General features: G+C 41.1%; 2 protein-coding genes across 9 annotated transcripts in view; one reads left to right on the top strand and one right to left on the bottom strand.

Annotated features, from left to right (window-relative positions):
* The window catches only part of lrp1ab (low density lipoprotein receptor-related protein 1Ab), a 163,312-nt gene extending 156,603 nt beyond the window's left edge, over nt 1-6,709 (top strand). For 2 of the 4 annotated variants that reach the window (XM_072656427.1, XM_072656426.1), the window contains exons 88-90: nt 645-683; nt 3,020-3,164; nt 4,535-6,709. In XM_072656427.1, coding sequence (XP_072512528.1) covers nt 645-683; nt 3,020-3,164; nt 4,535-4,672 — 322 coding nt within the window. In that variant the 3' untranslated portion in view covers nt 4,673-6,709. The remainder of the gene's footprint in view (nt 1-644; nt 684-3,019; nt 3,165-4,534) is intronic. The other 2 variants (XM_072656430.1, XM_072656428.1) reach the window with 1 other exon arrangement.
* A 1,027-nt stretch (nt 6,710-7,736) lies between these two features.
* Nucleotides 7,737-20,881, bottom strand: part of fmnl3 (formin-like 3) — a 63,994-nt gene continuing 50,849 nt past the window's right edge. For 2 of the 5 annotated variants that reach the window (XM_072656520.1, XM_072656523.1), the window contains 10 exons: nt 20,431-20,665; nt 20,111-20,179; nt 19,616-19,696; nt 19,377-19,506; nt 19,105-19,265; nt 18,513-18,614; nt 17,458-17,550; nt 16,005-16,128; nt 14,544-14,668; nt 7,737-9,360 (listed from right to left, as the gene is read on the bottom strand). In XM_072656520.1, the coding sequence (XP_072512621.1) occupies nt 14,577-14,668; nt 16,005-16,128; nt 17,458-17,550; nt 18,513-18,614; nt 19,105-19,265; nt 19,377-19,506; nt 19,616-19,696; nt 20,111-20,179; nt 20,431-20,665 (1,087 nt within the window). In that variant the 3' untranslated portion in view covers nt 7,737-9,360; nt 14,544-14,576. The other 3 variants (XM_072656521.1, XM_072656522.1, XM_072656519.1) reach the window with 3 other exon arrangements.

Below are 20,881 nucleotides of genomic sequence, written 5' to 3'. Positions count from 1 at the left end.
CATCTCTCCTGTTTTGCTTTAACTCAACTCCCAGTTTTCACTCTGTCTATCGATCTGGCTTTCTGTATATCTCAGGTTTTCTCTTTTCTTCTTTCTCTTACTCATTTTTATTTTCTGTCTTGCTTTCGATCGCTCTCTCTCTTGCTGTTACTTTCTCATTTATTTGTCTTGTTTTCTCTTGTTTTCTCTCTCTCTGTCACTCTTGTCTGTCTCTCCCTTGTTTTCTCTCTCAATCTTTGTTCTTCATCTCTCTCTTCTCTTTCCCGGTCTCTCAATCTCACCTCCTTTCTTTTCTTGTCTCTTATTTGTCTCTTACTTTCTTGTTTGTTTTTAATCACTCTCTTGTCAATCTCGTCTGCCTCTCTCGTCAGGTCTCTGGTCTTTCTCTTCAGTCTCTTGTCTCTCTACTTTTGTCTCTCCCACTTTCCTGTCTATTTCTCTCATCTCTCTGATGTCTCTCTGGTCTCTCTCATCGATTTTAATTTTCTATTTTTGTCGGTGTGTGTGTCTCTCTCTCTCTCGCTCTCTCTATCTCTATCTTTTAGTTTTAATTTCCATTTTCAGTCTCTCTGACTATCTTATCTATATCTCTCTCTTTCTCTATTCCTCTCTCTCTGTGGGTAACTGTGTGTCTCTGTCTCCAGGTCTATGAGGCGGGGCAAGCCCAGCTCCAGATGCTTGCGGTAACTCTAACTCTCTAACAGCAGGCCTCCACCCTCCATCCGTCCCTCATCCTCTCCTTTTCTTTCCCCCCTTCAGTGTATCAGTCCATACCTGTGCTTTTCTCCTTCTCCATGTTTCTCCTGCCTGTCCCTGTGCCGTGTGGTTTTCCTGATCGTGCTTCCACCTAGATGAGCAGTTAGAACACAGGGATCTATTGAGTGAAGCTGTAATAGATCGTCCTTTTGAGTGCAGGATGCAGCAGTGGGCTGTGTTCTGTCTGTCTGAGCCCCTCTCCATCCTGTAGATGTCCGTGTGTGTCAGTGTGAGTGAATAGTGGCGTTGTGCTTGCGTGAACTGTAGTGGATTTTTTGTCCTGTGGATATCCAGCTTTCTGAGCGGGCAGCGTGGACACGGCCACTGCGGCGGCGTCCACTTGAAAGCTATTGGATGCTCTTTCAAATGTGATGGTTCCTCGCACGTGTATGTGTGTCTGGGTGGATGTGTGTGCTGTAGGAGTTAGGGCTGGGTGATAAGGCAGTGTTATCAGAGATCATTGTTATAATATTAGGTTTCTCGATGTCGGCAGGGATTGATTCTAAGCAGTGCAACTGTCTAAATCCTTGGCTTTGTCATCAGGAGATTGAGTTCAGTTCCTGGTGATGTCACAGCCATCCATCGTCATTTGTCAATTTGGCCATAAATGAAACAGTATTAAATACTTATATGCGCATATATATACTCCTAGACTTTGTGAAGCTCAGTGAGTCATTTCAGCTTATGTTTATTTCATAAGCCCCTCCTTTACCCTCCCCACTTTACTCTGATAGGCTGCACCCAGATGACTAGTTTTTATCATTGACAGTTGATAAATGGCCCTCAGAAAAGACTGAGGTGTGCATCAGCAGTATAGTGTGTTTTTATTTCCTGTGTAATTCATACTGCATTAGAATCGTTCCACCCTTTTGATAGTGACTTAATAAGCCATCAGGCTACAGCTGGGTTCATCAACTTCAGTTTAGTATTCTGTGCTCCAAGTTGCTCAGCTCAGCTATCTCGATCCCAAGCCATGTCGCTTTGCCATGAGTGGCCAGAGTCACACAATTGGCAATGCTTTCTCCGGGTGGATAGATGGCGCACTCTCCCCTCATCAAGCCATGTTCGCCAGCACAGGCGTCTGTTAGCTGCTATAGCTGAGGGCGTGAGCGTGTTGATTGCCCCGGCAGTGCCACATTGGCGGCAGTTCGAAAAGAGGCTGGCTTACCCTTACCCTTCTAGGGTACCCCTCAGGAAGCATTGCTAGTTCTAGGAGGAGTTAAGAATGGGGTTAATTGACAGAACTTGGAAGAAAAAGGCAAAAATAAAAAATAAAAAAAAATAAAAAAAATATATATATATAGATAGATAGATATAGATATATAGAAAGCATTTTTTAAATAAATATTAAAGTTCTTAAGAATGTCCTTGCTTAAATGTAATCTAAAAAAAAACCTGCAAGATTTAAATTTTTTTATTATTTCATTTAATACGTGTGGTGGACAACAACATTGGGCACGGTGGGGTCCGTCATAAGAGCATAGCTGTAAACAATTCTGGGGTCTTAAAACGCATCAGGATGTAGACCTCTTTTCTCAAAAACAAATTCTTAGAGACAGGTTGGTAAATGAGGAATGACTGGAGAAACTAGCCAATGAAAGTCTATTCCTTAATAGTCTGAAAGCCTTTTGTTTTCTTCTTTAATTCCAGTATTTTAACTAGTTATACCGGTAATTTAATCTTTTTAGAATTTTAGAAAAGTTTAAGGAATGTCTTTAATAAATAAAAAAATTATGTGTGTTTATTTCATGAATATGAATATATTCTTTTAAGGTTTCTTAAGAGAAACATGAGATTCAGATTTTTTAATAACACTTCTTAACATCTTAATTATGAAGTCAAGCAAAAAATAAGAATTCTAAGAAGAAACTTTCCTAAGGTGAATCTAGCCTGAAGAACCCTGCTCTACAGTAAGGCAAATGTCCAGTACGGCTTCTGTTGTAATCTCATGATAATATAATAACCTCCTTCATGGTTTCTACAGCTGTCTATTCCAGCTGAATTTCAGAGCACTGGCTTTGTATCTGCAGGCCCAAATAATTAGACTTGTCTGTCTTTTATTTTTTTCATTTTTTGGATATCGCCCAGCCCTAGTTATAAATATATACATGATGTCAGCTGTGTCTGAGTAGCTTGGGTCTAGGTCTTCTTGACGATGTGTATTCTTGTGCTGCGACTGTCTGCTGAACTTGTGCTTATTTGTGTTTTGATCAAAACCTTACATTTATGTTGTGTGTGTGTGTGTGTGTGTTTGTGTCCACAGTGCTAAGGGCTTCCAGCACCAGAGGATGACCAATGGTGCCATGAATGTAGAGATTGGGAACCCTGCATATAAGATTTACGAGGGAGAGCCGGACGACGATGCCGGAGAGCTGCTAGACTCTGACTTCGCTTTGGACCCAGACAAGGTAGCACACACAGCAGTGTTATCAGTGGTTCCCACTCTTGGGGGTTATGGGATCTGGAGGCAGTAGAGTCAGATTTATGTATTTAATGCTTGATGCCTTTTCATTGGTGCGTTGGTACTTCATGTAGTTGGTAACTACAGGACTGAAAACTCCACATTTTCCAAGTACAGGGCACAGTGCTCTAATGCAAGTGTCTGCAGTTCAGCACAGACATGCTGTTTACTATTTATTTCCTCAATCAGTGAACACATTGCTATCTAAAAATTTGTTCCATCATAAACAAATAACCCTGCTGTCGTAGCACCTACTTTCATATAGTCAGAAGATCACAAGCTCGATCCTTGCTGGTGCTCACCCATAGGCCAAGCTGTCCAGTGTCATTTAGCACCAGCTTGAAGAGATGTGGTTTTAGAGGAAGAATTGCATTAGCCTTTTTCCTCCCAGCATGGTAGCATCACGTATGATGGCTAGCATTCACAGTTACATTAGGGAGAACATCATTTAAATAAAAAAATCAAAGACATTTTAAAGTGCATTGGCCTTGTCCGAACAAATGTTTTACACACACACACACACACACACACACACACGCAAGCTTTACGTCTTCACAGAAATTATTCTTGAGTTAATTTTGGAATTTTTAGTTTGGCACATTCCAACATTCGTCCTTAGTGGCATCTCAGTTAGCCTTTTCTAAAGCAGCTCTAGCAAGCATATGAACTAAGTAAGGCCAGCAGTGCATAAAGGGGGGCGGTCAGAGCGCACAGCTTTTCGCTTTGTCGTCATCTATGCAGCAGCACATTTTATAACTGCGTGTGATGAGCGATTTTGTGTGCGAATAATTTTAACACATGAAATTGCCTCCACAATCAAGATCACACCCGCTCTGGTTGCTCTAATATTAGCCGTGTCTGAACATCACTTCATTAACACATCTGCTTCACCAGGGCTTCATAATCCAGCCATTTCTCTGGGTACGAATGTTCTGTTGTTGGTTTCCCCTCCTCAAAATGCTAAAAGCGGCATGTGGACACTTGTGAATTTAGCACAGTCAACCACCACAGTTATATGGTGCCTCACAGCACTGTGATCTTATTGTGTTGTGTTCACAACATTTCTGCTGTTCCAGCGAAATTCTCCTCTTCTTCCAGTTACTGTGACACTGCATTTTATGCTGCTCATTTTTGTATGTTTATTATCGCTGTAGTTACTTTCAGTTCTACACAAATTAAACAAATATGTCCCCCTGTATTTGCCTTGTTCCCCATTAAACAGTGGATTTTTCATTAAACAGGGGAAACATTTTATTTTATTTTTATAAATGAAAGTGTCCGCTCACCACCACTCCTCTACTCCTCTTCCTCCCTCAGCCCACCAACTTCACCAACCCGGTGTACGCCACACTGTACATGGGCGCCCACAACAGCCGCAACTCCCTGGCCAGCACAGACGAGAAGAAGGAGCTGCTCTCGGCGGGCGACGAGGACATGGGTGACCCACTGGCATAGAGCCGAAATGCCTCCTCCACCTCCTCTTCCCGCAGCGCCCCCACCTGCCCCTCCCATGCCTTTACACATCAGAAGAAAAGCAACAAGGAGAGCGAGAACACTGTACAAAATGTAAAAAAGAAAAAACACAAAAAAAATGAAGGACTACTTTTGTATGTGATTGCAGTATTATATTTTATTCTTTGACAAATCCTTCCAGTCAAGAAAAAACAAACAACATTTTTCTATACCTTTTTTTTGTTTTTGTTGTTTTTTTTTAATCATGGCTCACCTAGCAAAGCCTCTCGCTCCCATTTTCTCTCCCTCTCTCTTTCTCTCTCTCCCTCTCTCTCCCCTCCATGTAGCCTCTACCTCTGTGCTAAATGAGATGCCAACACACAGTAACAACTATGGAACTATTTTGATTGCTTTTATTTTTGTTTTGTTTTTTGTATGAATTGTATAGAAGTCATCGTTCCATATGAATAGGAAATAGCCAAGTTTTTTCCTTCTTTTTTTTTTTCTTCTTCTTCATTTGTTGTTGCCAGTAAACCAGTAACTGAGGAGGAGGAGGAGGAGGAGGAGGGCTGAATGCTAATGCCTCATGGCCCAGTGTGTAAATGTGTACTGCTGGAGGAGAGATGGCGACGTAGTGTGATCTCAGAGTGACTGAGTGATTGGGTGGGTGTGTGTGAGGAGATCTGGTAAACTAGGCCTGTGATGATTGATTGATTGATTGATTGATTGATGATTGTCTTACACCTTGCACAGATGGATTTTATATATATTTACGTATATATATATATAATATACATTTTAACAGAAGTGTCCTGATGCTAAATGTATACCCAGGAATAGAAGCAACAGCAGTACAACCATCCGTACAACCGTCTGTAATGCTTTACAGTGCTTTTAGAGTAGAGAGTGTGGAGAGTTAGGAGTGTGTGTGTGTCACGGTACAATACTGTCACGAATGGATGGATGGATAAGGGACGGATGATCTGATCAACAGATGATGAGTCTAAGTGGTTCCTTTTTTTTAAGCGAACATTCCAGGGTGTGTGTGGTTTCTCTTTTTTTTGTGGCCTTTGTACGTGTCTGTCCATAGGAATGATAGTGGGAAGTAGGGAATGTGTTGGCTGATTGTTGGTGTTTGTGTCTCCCCTGATGCCGTGTCTTCCAGGAAGAAAGGGACCATAAGGAGGAAAAATAAAAGGAACTGATTGTGGACATCTTTTATCCAGTGGGATTTCAAGGGATAGCTGTTTTTTTTCTTTCTTCTTCTTAATCGTTTTAAAAGGCTCATTGGACGTGCATCCTGCTTTGTGTGTGTATGTATGTATGTATGTATGTGTGTGTGTGTGTGTGTGTGTGAGTGTGTGAGTTTGTGTGGGGTCATGTTGCCCTCCTGCCCTGACTCACTGCCTCGCTGCTAGCCCTGCCATTGTCGTTTTTCCACAGGGAAAATCAGCTCAACCCGCTGCGTCTCAGAGAAGAGCGAGCAGCGCACGCCTGCCACAGACTAATGCATGTAACACCAACCGCCTAACAGTGTTCACCCACCGTCCCGGTCTGCACCGTCCCGTCCGCTTCCTTCACCGTCAGATGTAATGTAGTGAAGTCTAAAGTTTTGGGTTTTATTTTTTATTTTTTTTTAGTTTTGTGTGTGTGTTTTGAACAATCATAAACAGCAACTGCTTACACACAACTCTTCCCGCCGTTTCGGTACTCCTGTTGATTTTTGTTTTAATTGTTTTTGTTTTTTCTTTTTATATATACAGAATAATTAAACTGCTTTTTATAGTAGAAATGCATGGTGGCTCAGCCCTTCTTTTGGAGAGACAGAGTAACATTTCACTATTTTTTGCTGGAGAACTTCATAAACTACAGACAGTAACGGATATTGTTATAATTACGAAATAAAAATCAGTGTGTACAGAAAACGAAACGTGGTTTCTGGTTCAGTGGCCTGTTTCACAGCTGGAGTCTGCAAGGGAAACCTAGCGTGATTTGTCGCAGGTGAGAGCAGAATTTGCTAATAAAATCCCAGTAAAAGTCTGACAGTTGTTCATTTTTCTTTGTTCAGAAAATGTTTGCTGATTCCACAAATAAGGTTAAATGAAAAAAGTAAAGTTAAACTACATTTATTAATTCATTTATTTATTTTAACTTTCCTTTTTTTAACTAAAACTTGCTGAGTGAGCAGGTGCCTTGCTATGCTAAAAGCTACAGCCAGGCATCTTTTAGCACTAACGTCCTTACAGCACCGATCTCCCACACCTCGCAGCAACAGCGCTTTAGCTCTCCGTGGCTAAATCAGCACGTTTTGTTCAGAGGAAACAGGATTTAGTCAATGTGTAAAACAGCTAGAGTTTTCTTTTCAGCCAAACCAAACCCACAACTAATAGCTATTTAATATTTATATACAGGAGAAGATTAAAATGTTATTAACTTTAAATAGAAGTCATTTAGGAGTTTGTTCTAAATTCTAGATTTAGAGCATTTCTATTGGTCTATTCATCTAGAATTATTGACAGTGTGCAGAAGCAGCTACAGGGAATTTAGAGAAAACTGAATCCATGTTTTTCTTAGGACACCATATATATATTATTTTGATGTATTTGTTTATTATGTATAAGGGTGGATGTGGTGTGACTAAAACATATATTTTTTTTATAACCCCAATTATTTAAATACTAATATTTACGCGGTTCTGGATCCAGGTTTCATTAACATTCAAGTTGTTTATCTGAAATATGCATGCAGGTTTCTGTTGAGGCACCTTACCATGTTTTAAAAACCCTCAAAATGTTTCTTTCTTTATGCACTATGGAAAACCTGGTACCTCTAAAATGGCAACTTTTACAGGATGTAAACAGGAAGTATAATCATATTTTGGAGCATTTCCTTTGATCTGTTCATCATGACATTCTTACACAATATAGCTAAAGAAGTGGGGAACTGTCTGTAGGGCTACTGTGACTATTAGTGAATGCAGGATCAGCGTGACTCACAGGTCCTTGTCATGGAGACCCTCGTTTAAATGCAGGACAACTGGAGATGAAACATTACACACGAGTCAGGATCAGGAACCTTCCACTTTATTTGTGCTTTTTCTTTTTTCCCTCACAAACTGGAATGCCTTCAGTTGGTCCAGTATTTGAAAGACTTTTAACAATTGTATTTTTGTTCCCCATAATAATTCTTTTCCATAAAACAAATAATTGGCATAATTTAAGAGAATGTATGACCCAAAGCCACAGCATTTAGCCTAGTGTTGCATCCACGTTTGTCCTTCCTCATGTAGTGTGCTGTTATAGTGAAGTCCCTTTTTTTTTTTCTTTTTTTTTTTTTTTTAAACAATCTCATCGTTTCACTTCTCAGTGGCTAGTGCAAGAAAGCCATTGTCCTTAAATCATTTCAGTGTTCCCAAATAACAGTATAGAATAACCGAAGGCCAGTTCAAGGCTCTCTCCATGTGCGAATAACCCATAACAGGAATGTTGCTGCACCTCACCAGCGTAAGGCTTTGAGGTGGTATTATGTACGGCCTACAGAACATGGAGCACGTTGATGATGACTGACTTCATTGTCTTCATAATTTTGGTATGTTTACATTCATAAAAAAACCATACAAAAATGCACATGTATACATAACAGATTCTTTCAACTGGACGAGAGGCGCATGCGCATTAGCACTTTCATGAGCAAAAGCTAAGGTACTCAGTTGCCAGTCAAGACGAATATGTACAGTCAGTTAGAACAAAGAGCTTAATAGGAAATGTTAGCAGTTGGTTTTAACGCAAGGCACATTCAAACACAGTCAACTGTGACAGTATAACGGCTCCCCAGTCACAAAGACTGGACTAGTCTGGTCTAGAATAGCCCCCTTCTTTAAAGCAACAATGCAATGAGTAGCAGTTTTGGGGATGTATGTCTATTTACAGTTTGAGTAGATATTATACAAAAAGTAAAAGTACAAAAAAAGGTAAAATGAATCAGTACAAAATTCTGAAACCTCTTGACTCTATGTTGGCTAAATATTAAAGCAAATAATACTGTCAGGATAAAAAGGCACTTCTTACAAAACAAAAGTGTTGGGGGGGGGGGGGCATACGAGACCTTTGGTCTAAAACAGAAAAACAAGTTTGGAGTAAAAGGCCCCAAACATCCGGGCCGTTCCCTCAGGCCGGCATCTCCGTCAGTATGAGTTTACTTTTAGATTGCACACTGTCAGGAAAGATGTTTGGGTATCTCTGTGCTGGCAGGCTCGTCGGATTTGGAAGGTAGTGTGTGTTCTCCTCAGTTCACACCACTCTCCGGGAAGTTGCCTTTTCCCCCTGTTCCCTCGACAAGGCCACGCGTCGATGCTCTTTGGGTTGTTTGCGTGCGTGAGGAAAGGGTGGCAACATTTAATGTCTGTGCTTTTATAGTTCTGTTGAGAGAGAAAGAGCCTCCAGTGCGGCAGTCAGAAAGGTTTTCCTTTTCCGTGAATAAATAAGGACGCCCCCACCCCCTTCCGATCGTGGTCGTGTCCCGGCCTATGTGCGCAGTCACTGTGAGCTGCAGGGAGGTGCCGTTTTCAAGGGCAAAGCGGGAAGAGGGGGGAGGGCTGGGGGCTGGGTGAGTGAGTGAGGGGGGTCTTTAGGGTCGCTTCCACCCATTTCGGATCACTGCGTCAGCTCGCAGGAAGGGCTGGCTTCGGAGATCTGTGAGTGGGGAAGGGAGAGAGTTAGAGCAGGGAACGCTCCAGTTAAACAGGCCCACAGAAAACCTCAGACTGGAGCAGAACATAAAAGAATACTGTTGTTTGCCACAGCTGGTTTAATCCCTGCTTAAATGACATTTTGTTGAATTTCTAAATGAAAATAAGTTCCTATCGTCTACAGAGAGTTATGTTGAATTTGCACATGTTAAAGCAATGTAGCAAGTTCCTTAATCTCAGCCTAACCAGTTTCAGACTGGTGTCAGCATCAGGTCTGTAGCAGCTGGTTGAGGATGCTCTGTAATAGACCTGTTAGATGATCAGTGATTTCTAAGCATCTGAACATCTGAACTTGGACTCTGCGAATAAAGTGAAGAACAGCTAAAAAGATAATCTACTGAATGTTCAGATGCTGCTCCTTCACTGATCTGTTGTTGATCTGTTACTGAGAGTCTGACGAGTGTATATTTCATCTGAAAAAGGACCACTCCAAAAAAAAAAGTGTCACCATGGTACTGTGATACTGTGACCGTCCACATGCTGTAAAGCTCTCCATGAGGAGCACCTCAATTTTTTTTTTATTATATTGATTATTGATTATATTTTTTGTAATCAACTAAATGTCATTTAAACAGGGATCTCCAAACTATTACCACTATGTATCTTTATTCTCCACTGTAAGGCAATTATTTAGACTGCTTATACAAGTTTAATCCTGCTGCTTGATTTTAAAAACCTTATCCCAAATGTAGTTGATCAGCCAAGACCTGTGGAGAAGCTCACTCCTTTAGTCCTTTAGTTACTGGTGTGAGCCAACCCAACACTGCAGTAACTGCATGCCAAGATCATCACACTGTCTCAGATAGACGTTTTAAACACTGCCGTTACTGGTTTCTAACAGTGTGGGATACACTTATCCACTGACATAGACAAAAGCACAGACAACATTTAGGCCTAAGGAGGACTGCTACTATTTTTAGCTGTACATACTACTGTCCGTTTTACCCCTATACGCCATGCGGTTGTTGTATGGCAACAATGCCCTTTATTTGATTGTTAGCATGGTGATTGTTGCATAGTGGCTAACAACATTGCTCTCCTTTGTGGCAGACTGGGGTTTGATTACCCATTTAGGCAAACACACCACATTACACCAAAAAGTCCATGTGCCATAGGGCCAGATTCTTAAGACTGCATTCACCTGTCTGTGTAACATCATTTAAATGTAAGTTGCTCTGGATAAGAGCATCAGACAAATGCCATATAAGTTTAAAACTATCCGAAGCCTCTCAAAACTGTGTAGGACCAAAACCTGCCTTCTGAGACAGTATGGAAAGCAGGCCTAAAAACATTAGGACTGTTCATAAAACTGACAGTAGCTAGATGATTTGAAGCCTTGCTGTCCATGCTGTCTCAGCAGACAGAAGTAGTGATGAAAGTCTATGTTAACGAATCACGGAGGCAAAAATACGTCGTGACATTGCCATGGTATCGACAGCTCACTACTAGATATGAGCACATATGAGTTGTCATTAGCCATTAGCATTTTAGGCCAATACAACAGAAAGCTAGATTTTAATTTAGGCATGGCCGGGTGCCTTCCTGCCTCAGAATCTTGTCTGAGTAGGCAGCAGTTCTTGTTTCAGTTTCGGCTCCTATCTCTATGAATGGCAAGAAACCACAATATTTCAATAGACCGTTCTCCTCATTTATAACTCATATACAGAATGTCATTTAGTCTCAAAAACTACATAACCAGGCCTTTGAGATTGTGTACAACCTTAATGTGATTGGAAGCAAGTATGATGATTTAGCCACTAGCCTTGTAGCTCCAGGGCAGAAGATGCAAACTTGGACATCAAGCATGTCTTGGCTGACTAACTACATTTGGACCAACTATCAGTTTAATGATTTGCAGTGCACTGTGAGGTCTGAGACACAGACACAGTAGATTGCAACCACACAAAGCAATATATCAGATAGACATTGTAATAAACACAGTAATACACAGCATTAATAACATACAGGACTTTCCAGGACATCTGAAACATCTGAAACTAGTGATCAGCAAGGTCTTGGGAGGCTTTCCATAAGCGTGAAAAACTAAAAACTGAAGACTATTCTCAGTTCAAAACCATATTTAGTGGCTTAGCTCTTCTGGAAAAAAGGCACACTGAAGTCCTCTGCAGAACTTGCCGAACACTGCAATTTGCATGCAGGCCATAAAACAGAGCAGACATGGCAGACAGGTTAGCCGACTGCAGCAGTATCACACAGCGTTCCATGCAAAAAAGACAGACATGACCAGAAACGAGGAGCTTTGCTTTCCTTTCTGAAAGACAGATCTATATGGCTTCAACTGTGGAGTTCCTTACCTTAAATGACCTTAAACGACCCAATCTCTGTAGTGTTTTTACTGGGCAGCTGCTGAATTTCATGGTTGTTGATAATTTGTTCAGAAATGGAGCCTTTTTTCTTTTCCATACAGAATGGATCATATAGACAATTTTTGTATTCATTATTTATTCATGGATTCAGCAAATGCCCACTGGCTTTTGTACGTAATAATTAACAGTATTTATTGAACTTGAGAAGAGCTCAGACTGTTTAGGTGAAACTGGACGACTGCACTAAAATATCTGCATTTCATCCATTCTACTTCTCTGTAATGCTGATCCAGGTGGATGTACAGTCACTGAGCACTTTATTGGAAACACTATAGGTAGGCCTTGGTATGCTCCTAAAACAGCTTCAGTTCTTCACTGCATTGATCCCTCAAGACGTCTTTGAGATTAAGGTCCATGTTGACATGATTGCATCCCATAGTTCCTGCAGATTTTCAAGAGCACTTTCATGTTGGGATCTTCCCGTTCTTCCACATCCCGATAGATTTCTGGATTCGGTGAATCCTGGGAAGTCCACTGAAGAACACTGAACTTATTGTCATGTTCAGGAAACCAGTTTCAGACTGGTTTTGCTTTGTGACATGGGTCATGAAGTAGCCGTTAGAAGATGGGTCAGTTGTGGCTATAAAGGGATGCACATGGTCAGTAGCAATCCTCAATGGGTCAGTCTGTGGCATTCAAGCGATGCTTGATTCATCTTATTGGGCCCAGAAAAGTGCAATGAAAACATTCCCCACCTTCACACCACCTCCACCAGCCTGGACTGGTGACACAAGGTAGGTTGGGTCCATGGATATATGCTGTGGCCGCCAGATTCTGACCCCACCATCTGTGTGCTTCAGCAGAAATCAAGGTGTACTGCAGGCTCAGCTTTCTGTTCTCGGCTGACAGAAGAGGAATCCAATGTGGTCTTCTGCTGTTGTAGCCCTTCTGCTTTGTGGTTATCTGAGTCACTGTAGCCTTTCTGTCTGCTCAAACCTCTGCTGCCACACGATTAGATCATTGTATGCAGAAGTAGGTGTGCTAATAAAGTGCGCAGTGAGTGTATCAGAGTCAGCAGATATACATGTTAAAAATAACATTTACTGTCATTGGCATAGACGCCAATGCTACCCTGAGAATGCAAACACATTAGAACTGGCTTATGTGCACACACACACACACACACACACAAGTCTGGAGCCATGGGCAAAGCAACTGACTCAGCATCATATCCTAGCTTTTGTCAAAGCGGTTTTGAAACACAGACACATTCAGTACGAGCTGCAGAGCACTTGATTCTTTGCAGAGCAGCAGTAGGTGAAGCAGCTGCACTGCCGCCATCAGCTGAAAGGCAGACGGGAGTGAAGCTCCCCCTCTTACCCTCCGTTTAGTAAAGGCCCATATCTACTCAGCTCAATCCTCTGCTCTGCTGGAAGGGCAGGAGAAACGATTAGACAGGAGGGGAAGAAATGAAACAAGAATGTTAGAAAAGATCAAACCTGTCAACTGTAACACCATAAAGACTGTTACACACGCCAATCCTCAGGGCTGTCCTACACAGCAAATGGGACTGCTGTGCTGGTTCTTTGATTCTGAGGTTTAAGTGAGATCCTTAACTAGTGAAAGCCTGTTCCACCCACGTGAGCAGAGAGTATTAAAGCCATAGTTTAGCGATATATGCAATTTCATATGCTTTTTTTGCACAGGACGGATAATGGAGGAACATAGTCACTGCCACGCATAAACCTTGAATGTCCATTTTTGCCGTTTTACAATTTTTTTTTTATATAATTTGAATTTGGAATACAAACTTTTGACACTGCCTTCCATCAAAAGGTAAGATTTTTTTTCCTTCTATAAATTTGACATTTTGGAGATCCAGGCCTTAGTATGTCAGAGACGATATGGTGCGCACAACACAAGTTCGGGAAAAAGTGGATCTGATCCACTATACTCTAGTGTACTATAGTGGCTAAAGGCCGACTTGTGCGTAGATGCGTCTGCACTGCTCTGCAGCCAAAACACTGAAACAATCTTTTTACAATGGAAGTCAGTGTAAAACGATTTTATTCCAGGTCATTTTGGAGCATTTCTACTGATCTGGTCATCATAGAATTTTGACACAATATAAAAAAAGTGCCAGATTTACAGATTTATGTCAGAAAGTGAAAAACTGACATTTTTTGGTGAGCATGATATGTTTCTATGAAATGTGGTGGATTGAATCTTTCCAGATTTCTACATTTATTGGAAGTTTCTGTATTAGTATCAATATTGTCATCCAAAATAATGTGAAAAAGTATAGTAATCTTACTTACAAGACCTACAGTAACCTTGTAGCCACAGTACAAAATTAAAGGTAATGTTTTTAATACATTTTGCTAAATTAATGTGGGTGGAACGTCTCAAAATGAAACAACTTAACTGAAAGAACTACTAAGTACTCCAGATCTACTCCAGATCTACTAGTCATCTTGCAGGGAGCTCTTAATATCCACGAGGACCTATAAGCACTGCAGTCCATTTGCCGAAGTTCCTTCAGAAAGGCTGTGCTAGTCCTTATGCTCGTATGCAGATTAGACACATTCATGTATCATCAGTCTAGTGCTGATCCAGGATCACTCCATCCACACAGGACCTGCAGATCAGCTGACCCCAGATCAGCACTCTTAGATACATATGTAACCCCAGAGTTAGTAAAGGAGTGGTGCTGGTGCTCTGTGGAGAAACGACAGGTTCATGCATGTGTCTCGTGGGCATGCAGGGTTTTTGGAGGGGATGCATAAGAGAACTGGACAACCTTCAGCATTAGGGCTAGTTTTTTGGGGGGGAGCTAGCAGTTGGACTCGTCATACAGGTTGGTGTCGCAGAAGAAGCGCGAGCCCCGCTTGGCCGTGCGCGCGGTGAACGGCACACTCTTCAGTGCTGAAGGAGGGAGGGAGGGCAGAGAGAGAACGTTACGACTAGTTACGCTAAAGTTAAGGGACTTTTCTGCCCCTGGGGGAGCAAGACCTCCTTACCCACACACACAGTATTACAAATCATTCACCTGCAGTGGTAAAACATAGAGTAGGAGTACAGCACCAGTCAAGGTTTAGACACATAGAAATTGTGAATCTGCTGCTGGTGGAGGTGAATTCCTAACCCAAAAAATTATGTTATTAATTAAAAAATAATAATAATTAAAATAGAAATGTGCACTATAATTCTGATAATGAGACGTGTCTCAGTTGAGGTTGATGTTATGAGGTAGGTCGGCCCTGTTCGGTAGAAAGTAGGTAAACATAGTTATATAGAAATCAAATTGAATCAGATCATTGATTTAAAAATGAAAAATTTAATTGTTGCCTGACTTTCAACGTACCACTCTATTTAAGTCAGGGTTCTTTAAATAGGCAACTAAATTAGGATTATACAAAACTGCAACTGCAACTGGCCAATAAAAAATATAAGATATGAGCTGATGTCTTTCATGTGTCATGAGTGTAGGGCTATAAAGGGCTTATGGAAATCTGAACCAGCTAGTATGAATGCATACCAAATTTGACTGGTACTGTTGCCATTATCTGAATAACAGTTTACCACCATGTTTACCACAAACTCGCAATACACCCAATACACGTTCCACTCCGAAAATGATATGAACACTATTATTATATATGAAATTAAATTACAGTCATTACTATTCCAGTTACTAGAAAAATGCCTTTAAAACCTGTAAGTTCTTTGGGGAGAGCCTAGTCCAAGACTTCATTTGTTTTTCAACTAAGATTGGCCATTGTTTGTGTACTTAAACCCAAGACTAGGGCTAATCTGTGCCTGAGAAACGGTCCACACACACAGTGTTACCTGTATCCATTAGTCAGCTTTAGTGAACCTTAAAGGAACAGCTCTAACATTAATGGCAAAAAATGTTAATAACATGAACAACACGGACAAAAACAGCTTAGCTGCATTAAAACACAAGCATAAATATGGCTTAAACCGGTTTTCCCCTGTGACTCCAGTGACAGAGAGGAGGCTTAAAACCGCCCTGAACGTCTTTGGCTCCTTTAAAGGAGCGTATGAGGCTCCTAAATGAACGCAGGTTCCCTGAGAATGGGCTTATATTACATGACGCTTTGTCAGTCTAACTGGTATTGTAGTGGACACTGGGTAATGTAACAAAAAGTGCACTGCCAGCGGGAGGAGCAGTGTGCCACCACACTAATCCTGGTACCAGGACTGCTGGGAATTGTAGTTTGAGTCCTGTGCGTCCCACCTGTAATAATGTCCTCAATGGCACCGTCTTTGCCCTCGTAAACGGGCCGGTGATCCTTGGCCTGTCGGCGCCTCAGCTCAGCGATTAGCTCATGCTGCTGCTGCCGTTTCTTCTGAGACTGCACCTGCAAAAGGGTCAGACAGAGGGACATGGGTGTGGTCACCCTGTGATCATTTTTTTCTAATGTTAAACAAGAGTTATTATTACATTTTCAGATATTTTCTATACGATTATCTGTATATTGTCTTAAAATAAGTATCCTGCATTTTCCTTCTGGTGTATAAAGCCATTTTTGTGGTTCTTCACCAAAAACAAAAGGAGCTAGCACCCAAAACAGGTCATCTGAAGACCTAGGCTACTAATTCGAAATGCCAGTGTAGCTCCGAAGGCTTGAACCAACAACATTTACTGGAGTAGTACACCAGGTGGCGGCGTTTGCCTTTGCCTTGCTAAATAAGTCAAAGGTTGTTTTCAATGCTGGAACTTTGTTCAAAAAAGTCTCAGCACAGAAAAGGAAACTGGCAAGAAATCCATAATGGCCACACGTCCACAATGTGGAATAAGTTCAGTTTTGCTGAAATGTACACCTTTTTTTTTTAAATATATATGAATATCCAATATTGTGGTTGTATTTAGACCTTATCTGGCCCTGTTATTTAAGCTGCCAAAAACAAGAACCTGGGCAGTCATGCACATTGCACACATGCGCACACACACATAGTCAGACAATGCACTCACAGACACTTATCACATTCATTGACTGCACTCCACACACACATCTGCAGGAGGCTACTCAAGAACAACATGGGTGTTTGTTTACTGGTCAGGATTTTGGCAGCATCAAACAAGCCCAATTACTTCCAGAACACTTTCACTAACCTTTCTCTGTGTAAATATGCAGGCATATACATGCATCACAATCATAAACCATACCTGAGCTCTGCTCCTTTATGATTGATTTGTACATTTAAAGCAACATTAAGTAGCATTATTAACTTAAAACTGCTGGTTCTCAATCATGCTGTTGCTCCACTGACTGTAATAGGGGGAATGGCATCTTTGTCATTGTCACTCTGGGCCGGAACCCTGCTACTGTGCTAGGGAGCTCAACAAGACCTTGGGAGAACTGCATAATATTACTCCACCACCTCAGTTCACATTCTTCTTCCACTTTAGGTTCCAGCAATGTATCTCTCAGCTTGTCCAGAATGGCATGTTAACATCCATCCATGAGGGGGCGCTCCTGCTTGTTGTGGACAAATGTAGAAATGGAACCAAGGATCCACCAAGAATACTGATTTTTGGAGGATCCACGTTTTTGGAGTGGACCAACATCCACATACTTGCCGAAATGAACTGAACTAAAGTTCCATTGGGTTCCATCGCATGCTTTAGTGTTGGGTGTTTTTTTTCCAGTCTGAACTGGGTCGTGACTTGCTGTCTTGAGTCGTACCTTCGGGTCGTGTTGTTTGGCCTCCTGAGCAAGCAGTTTCTCCCTCAAAGCTTGCTCCTGCTTCTTCCTCTGTTCATTCTCCTCAAGTGCATCCTGCCAACACACACAAACACACCCAGGCTCACATACGTGTAGCTACAGCGGAGAAACACTGATATTTAACCTCAGGACAAACAAGAAACATTGGCACATCTCAACTAATCCCTATTTATGAAACTCCAAGAAAGAAAACCCAAGAATAGTAATATCATCAAGGGGCAACACGCAAACACACACACACACACAGACATACACACACAAAACACAGATCCTGGGGCTGCCTCACTGTTTCCTCACATGGTTCCATAAATCCAAGTGAAGGACAATGTGAGGAAGAGGCGTGTGCGTGTGTGTGCGTCCGGGTCAGAGCTGAGAGGGCCCGAGCCCAGCCTAAACACAGCGAGTGCTCTTTAAACTCACCACAGCTGCTTCTTCCTGTTATTCACCCCAAGCTCCCCTCCCCAAACCCCCATAGGAGTCCCCCTTACAACCATTCTCTACAACCTACACTATGAATGGACCCTTACTTGGGATGACATTAGCCAAAAACACATCATGCATTCACTCTTAACCCTTAAACTGCTAGATTTGAAAAAAAGGTGTTCCTCAAAAATGGCAAATTTATAATAAGTAAAGGAATTTAAAAAGATTTTATTTGGAGCATTTCTATTGGTCTGTTCATCAAGACATTTTGCTACAATGTAAAAAACAACTGCCAGATTTAAATTACGTCAAAAAGTAAGAAATGGCAAAAATGAGATTTTTTTTTTGGTTTTTGCGTGACAGTGACAATGTACAGAATGACATGTGTGTGATATTAGTTAAAAATGAATCCAAAGTAGTTACTGGATAAAATGTTATAATTATTAGTGGAGTAATAAGCCTCTTTAAAGGGTCAATTATACTGAACTCTATAGGTCTATTTATGTAGATCAATTGTAGAGATTAGAGATGTATTGTATTGAGATTGTAGAGATGCATGCACACTGTATGGTCTGGTAGAACTAAAGCTGTACCTTATAGGCCTTGACGAAGCGTACAAACACAGGGAAGAAGACAGATGGAGGAGTGGTCTTGGGGCTCTCGCCAAAGTACATGACTACAGCATTGAAGGCCTCCTGCATGGACATTAAGAGAGAGATGCTGAGAAAATCACACTAAGAAAATCAACATCAACATTATATTGTGTAACATCATATAAGAATACTACTACCACCTATCTAACAGTGGCAGTAACCACCTTTGGCTCGAATGACACTAGCGAGACTACATGCATGGACTGTATTAGGTGATGGAAGGTGTTCATTATAGAGTGTAGCTGATCCACAGCGGTGCGCCGTTTGCTCTCGATTGAGTCGTTCCCGTGTGCCTATGTGGATCAGCTAAACTCCATAATAATGATCTTCCGTCACCTAACACAGTCCATGCCGCGTAGTCTTACTAGTTTCATTAAAATGATTAAACTATATCAAATGATTAACTATACTTATTTATACGGAGTCCACCAGTTTTACAAGTTAAACCAGCTGGGGACAACCTGGTCATAGACTTGATTGTCTGAACACAGCTTATAGGTCCGAATATGATGTGCTGTTTATGTGGTCTCACCTCTGCAGTCTTGGCGTCTTTCTGCAGCTTGTCCAGCTGTTGGTCACTGCTCTGCAGGAAGTTCTTCAGGACTGCGTGGTCGTGCAGACTGCACTCTCTCCTGATGAGCTCCATGCCTTTACCCAGCTCTTTCACATCCAGCAACACATTCTCCAGAGAGACTGCGACACATACACACACATACAGTCATCAACCAATACTTCACCTGGCTAATGTCAGCAATCAGGTCGGTGAGTAGAGTTGACTAAAGTCCTTATGTATCATCCACTTGCCTGCTGCAGCTTTGTCCACAAAGTGCAACTCGTTGTAGAAGTTGGCAAGCTCAGGGTACTTCTCCTTCACTATTAGAGCGATGTAGTGAAGCAACGTCATCTTGCGGTCTGTAGATTTAGTGTCAAGCAACTGGGAGTGTATAAATACACAGAGAATTAAAAAAAAGAAAGACCTACTGCCACAGGTAACTGGTATAATACATATTTCTCAAAAAGCAGTAAAGTCTTATTAACCATACCAGATCCAAACTTTGAAGCTTGAACCCATACACAGATCCTCTTTTACTACTGTTCATGTAGTTTCCGAGGGCCAGGATGATCTACACAAAGAAACAAGTTATACAAAGTGTATACAATTATACACAAAAAGCTAGTATTTCAAATTAAAATTACATTAAATTTGCAAATGAATAACATATATTACATAACACAATTCTTACCAAGACATCTTTATAAATAAGCTAAATTTTGAGAATTTCCCCACTGTGGGACTAATAAAGGATTATCTTATCTTATCTTAAATAATCTAAAAAAGCTAAATAAAGCTCAATAAAGCGATTGTGTTGATGTAAGACATTTGATTCGTTTTTCAATGAAAGTCAACATAAAAATATGTTAAATATTAAATATTAAAATTACCCTTTTAACAATCTATTTAGGTCATATTTGCAAAGACAGCAGTTCTGTTCTGGAGTAACAGGGATCTGGATTTGCTGCAACATACAATCTCTTACCTCAAGCATTCTTTTAAGCTTTGGAGAAGACTTCACTGAGGCTGAGGCAGCAATGATGGCATTGAGTTGCTATGGAATAAAGAAAAGACAATGATTTTCAGCAAGACACATTGTTTAAGGGGTTTCCTGCTGTACCTATAACATTGACATGGACACCTATTTGATTAATTAAACTATATACTAACTATATAATTTATTATGTAACTCTGCATATACATTTAAATAGCATAGCAATAAAAAAAACCTCTAAACGTCTAATGGTTAAAGCACTATTGGAGGTATTTTATTTGTACTAAAGCTTTAATACTGGGTTTACTCACCGGGGTCAGCATGCTGATGTTGTCACTGAAGTTCCCGACAAATGTAATGATGTTCATCCTCTGCGTGAGGCGCTCGATCTTGCTGAAGAGGAGCATGAAGCGGTCTTCCTCAGCCAGTTGCTCCAGAGGCCGCCGTTCCCTCTCATACTGCCGCAGGAGCTTACTTTCTGCCTCTGTGGGCAGGAAGCGCATCAGGCACTCCACAAAGTCCACGGGCAGGGCTTTCAGATCAAACCTGCAATCCAAAATACACACATGTAAATTCCACTAACCTATACTGACTAGATTAGGTAATATAAGCTAGCCAACACATTTATAAAGGCTTTGTATTGATTCTTCTTCTTAAAAATTGAACAAATAATGGAAAAGGAAAACAGCTGTACAAACTAAAGTAACTATCCTTTCGATACACTTTGTAGTTCTATAATCACAGACTGTATAATTCTATGAT

This window comes from Salminus brasiliensis, chromosome 14, assembly GCF_030463535.1.
Source record: "Salminus brasiliensis chromosome 14, fSalBra1.hap2, whole genome shotgun sequence".
Lineage (NCBI taxonomy): Eukaryota > Metazoa > Chordata > Actinopteri > Characiformes > Bryconidae > Salminus > Salminus brasiliensis.
The sequence above is the reverse complement of the archived record's forward strand: the minus strand, read 5'-3'. Positions and strand labels throughout refer to the sequence as shown.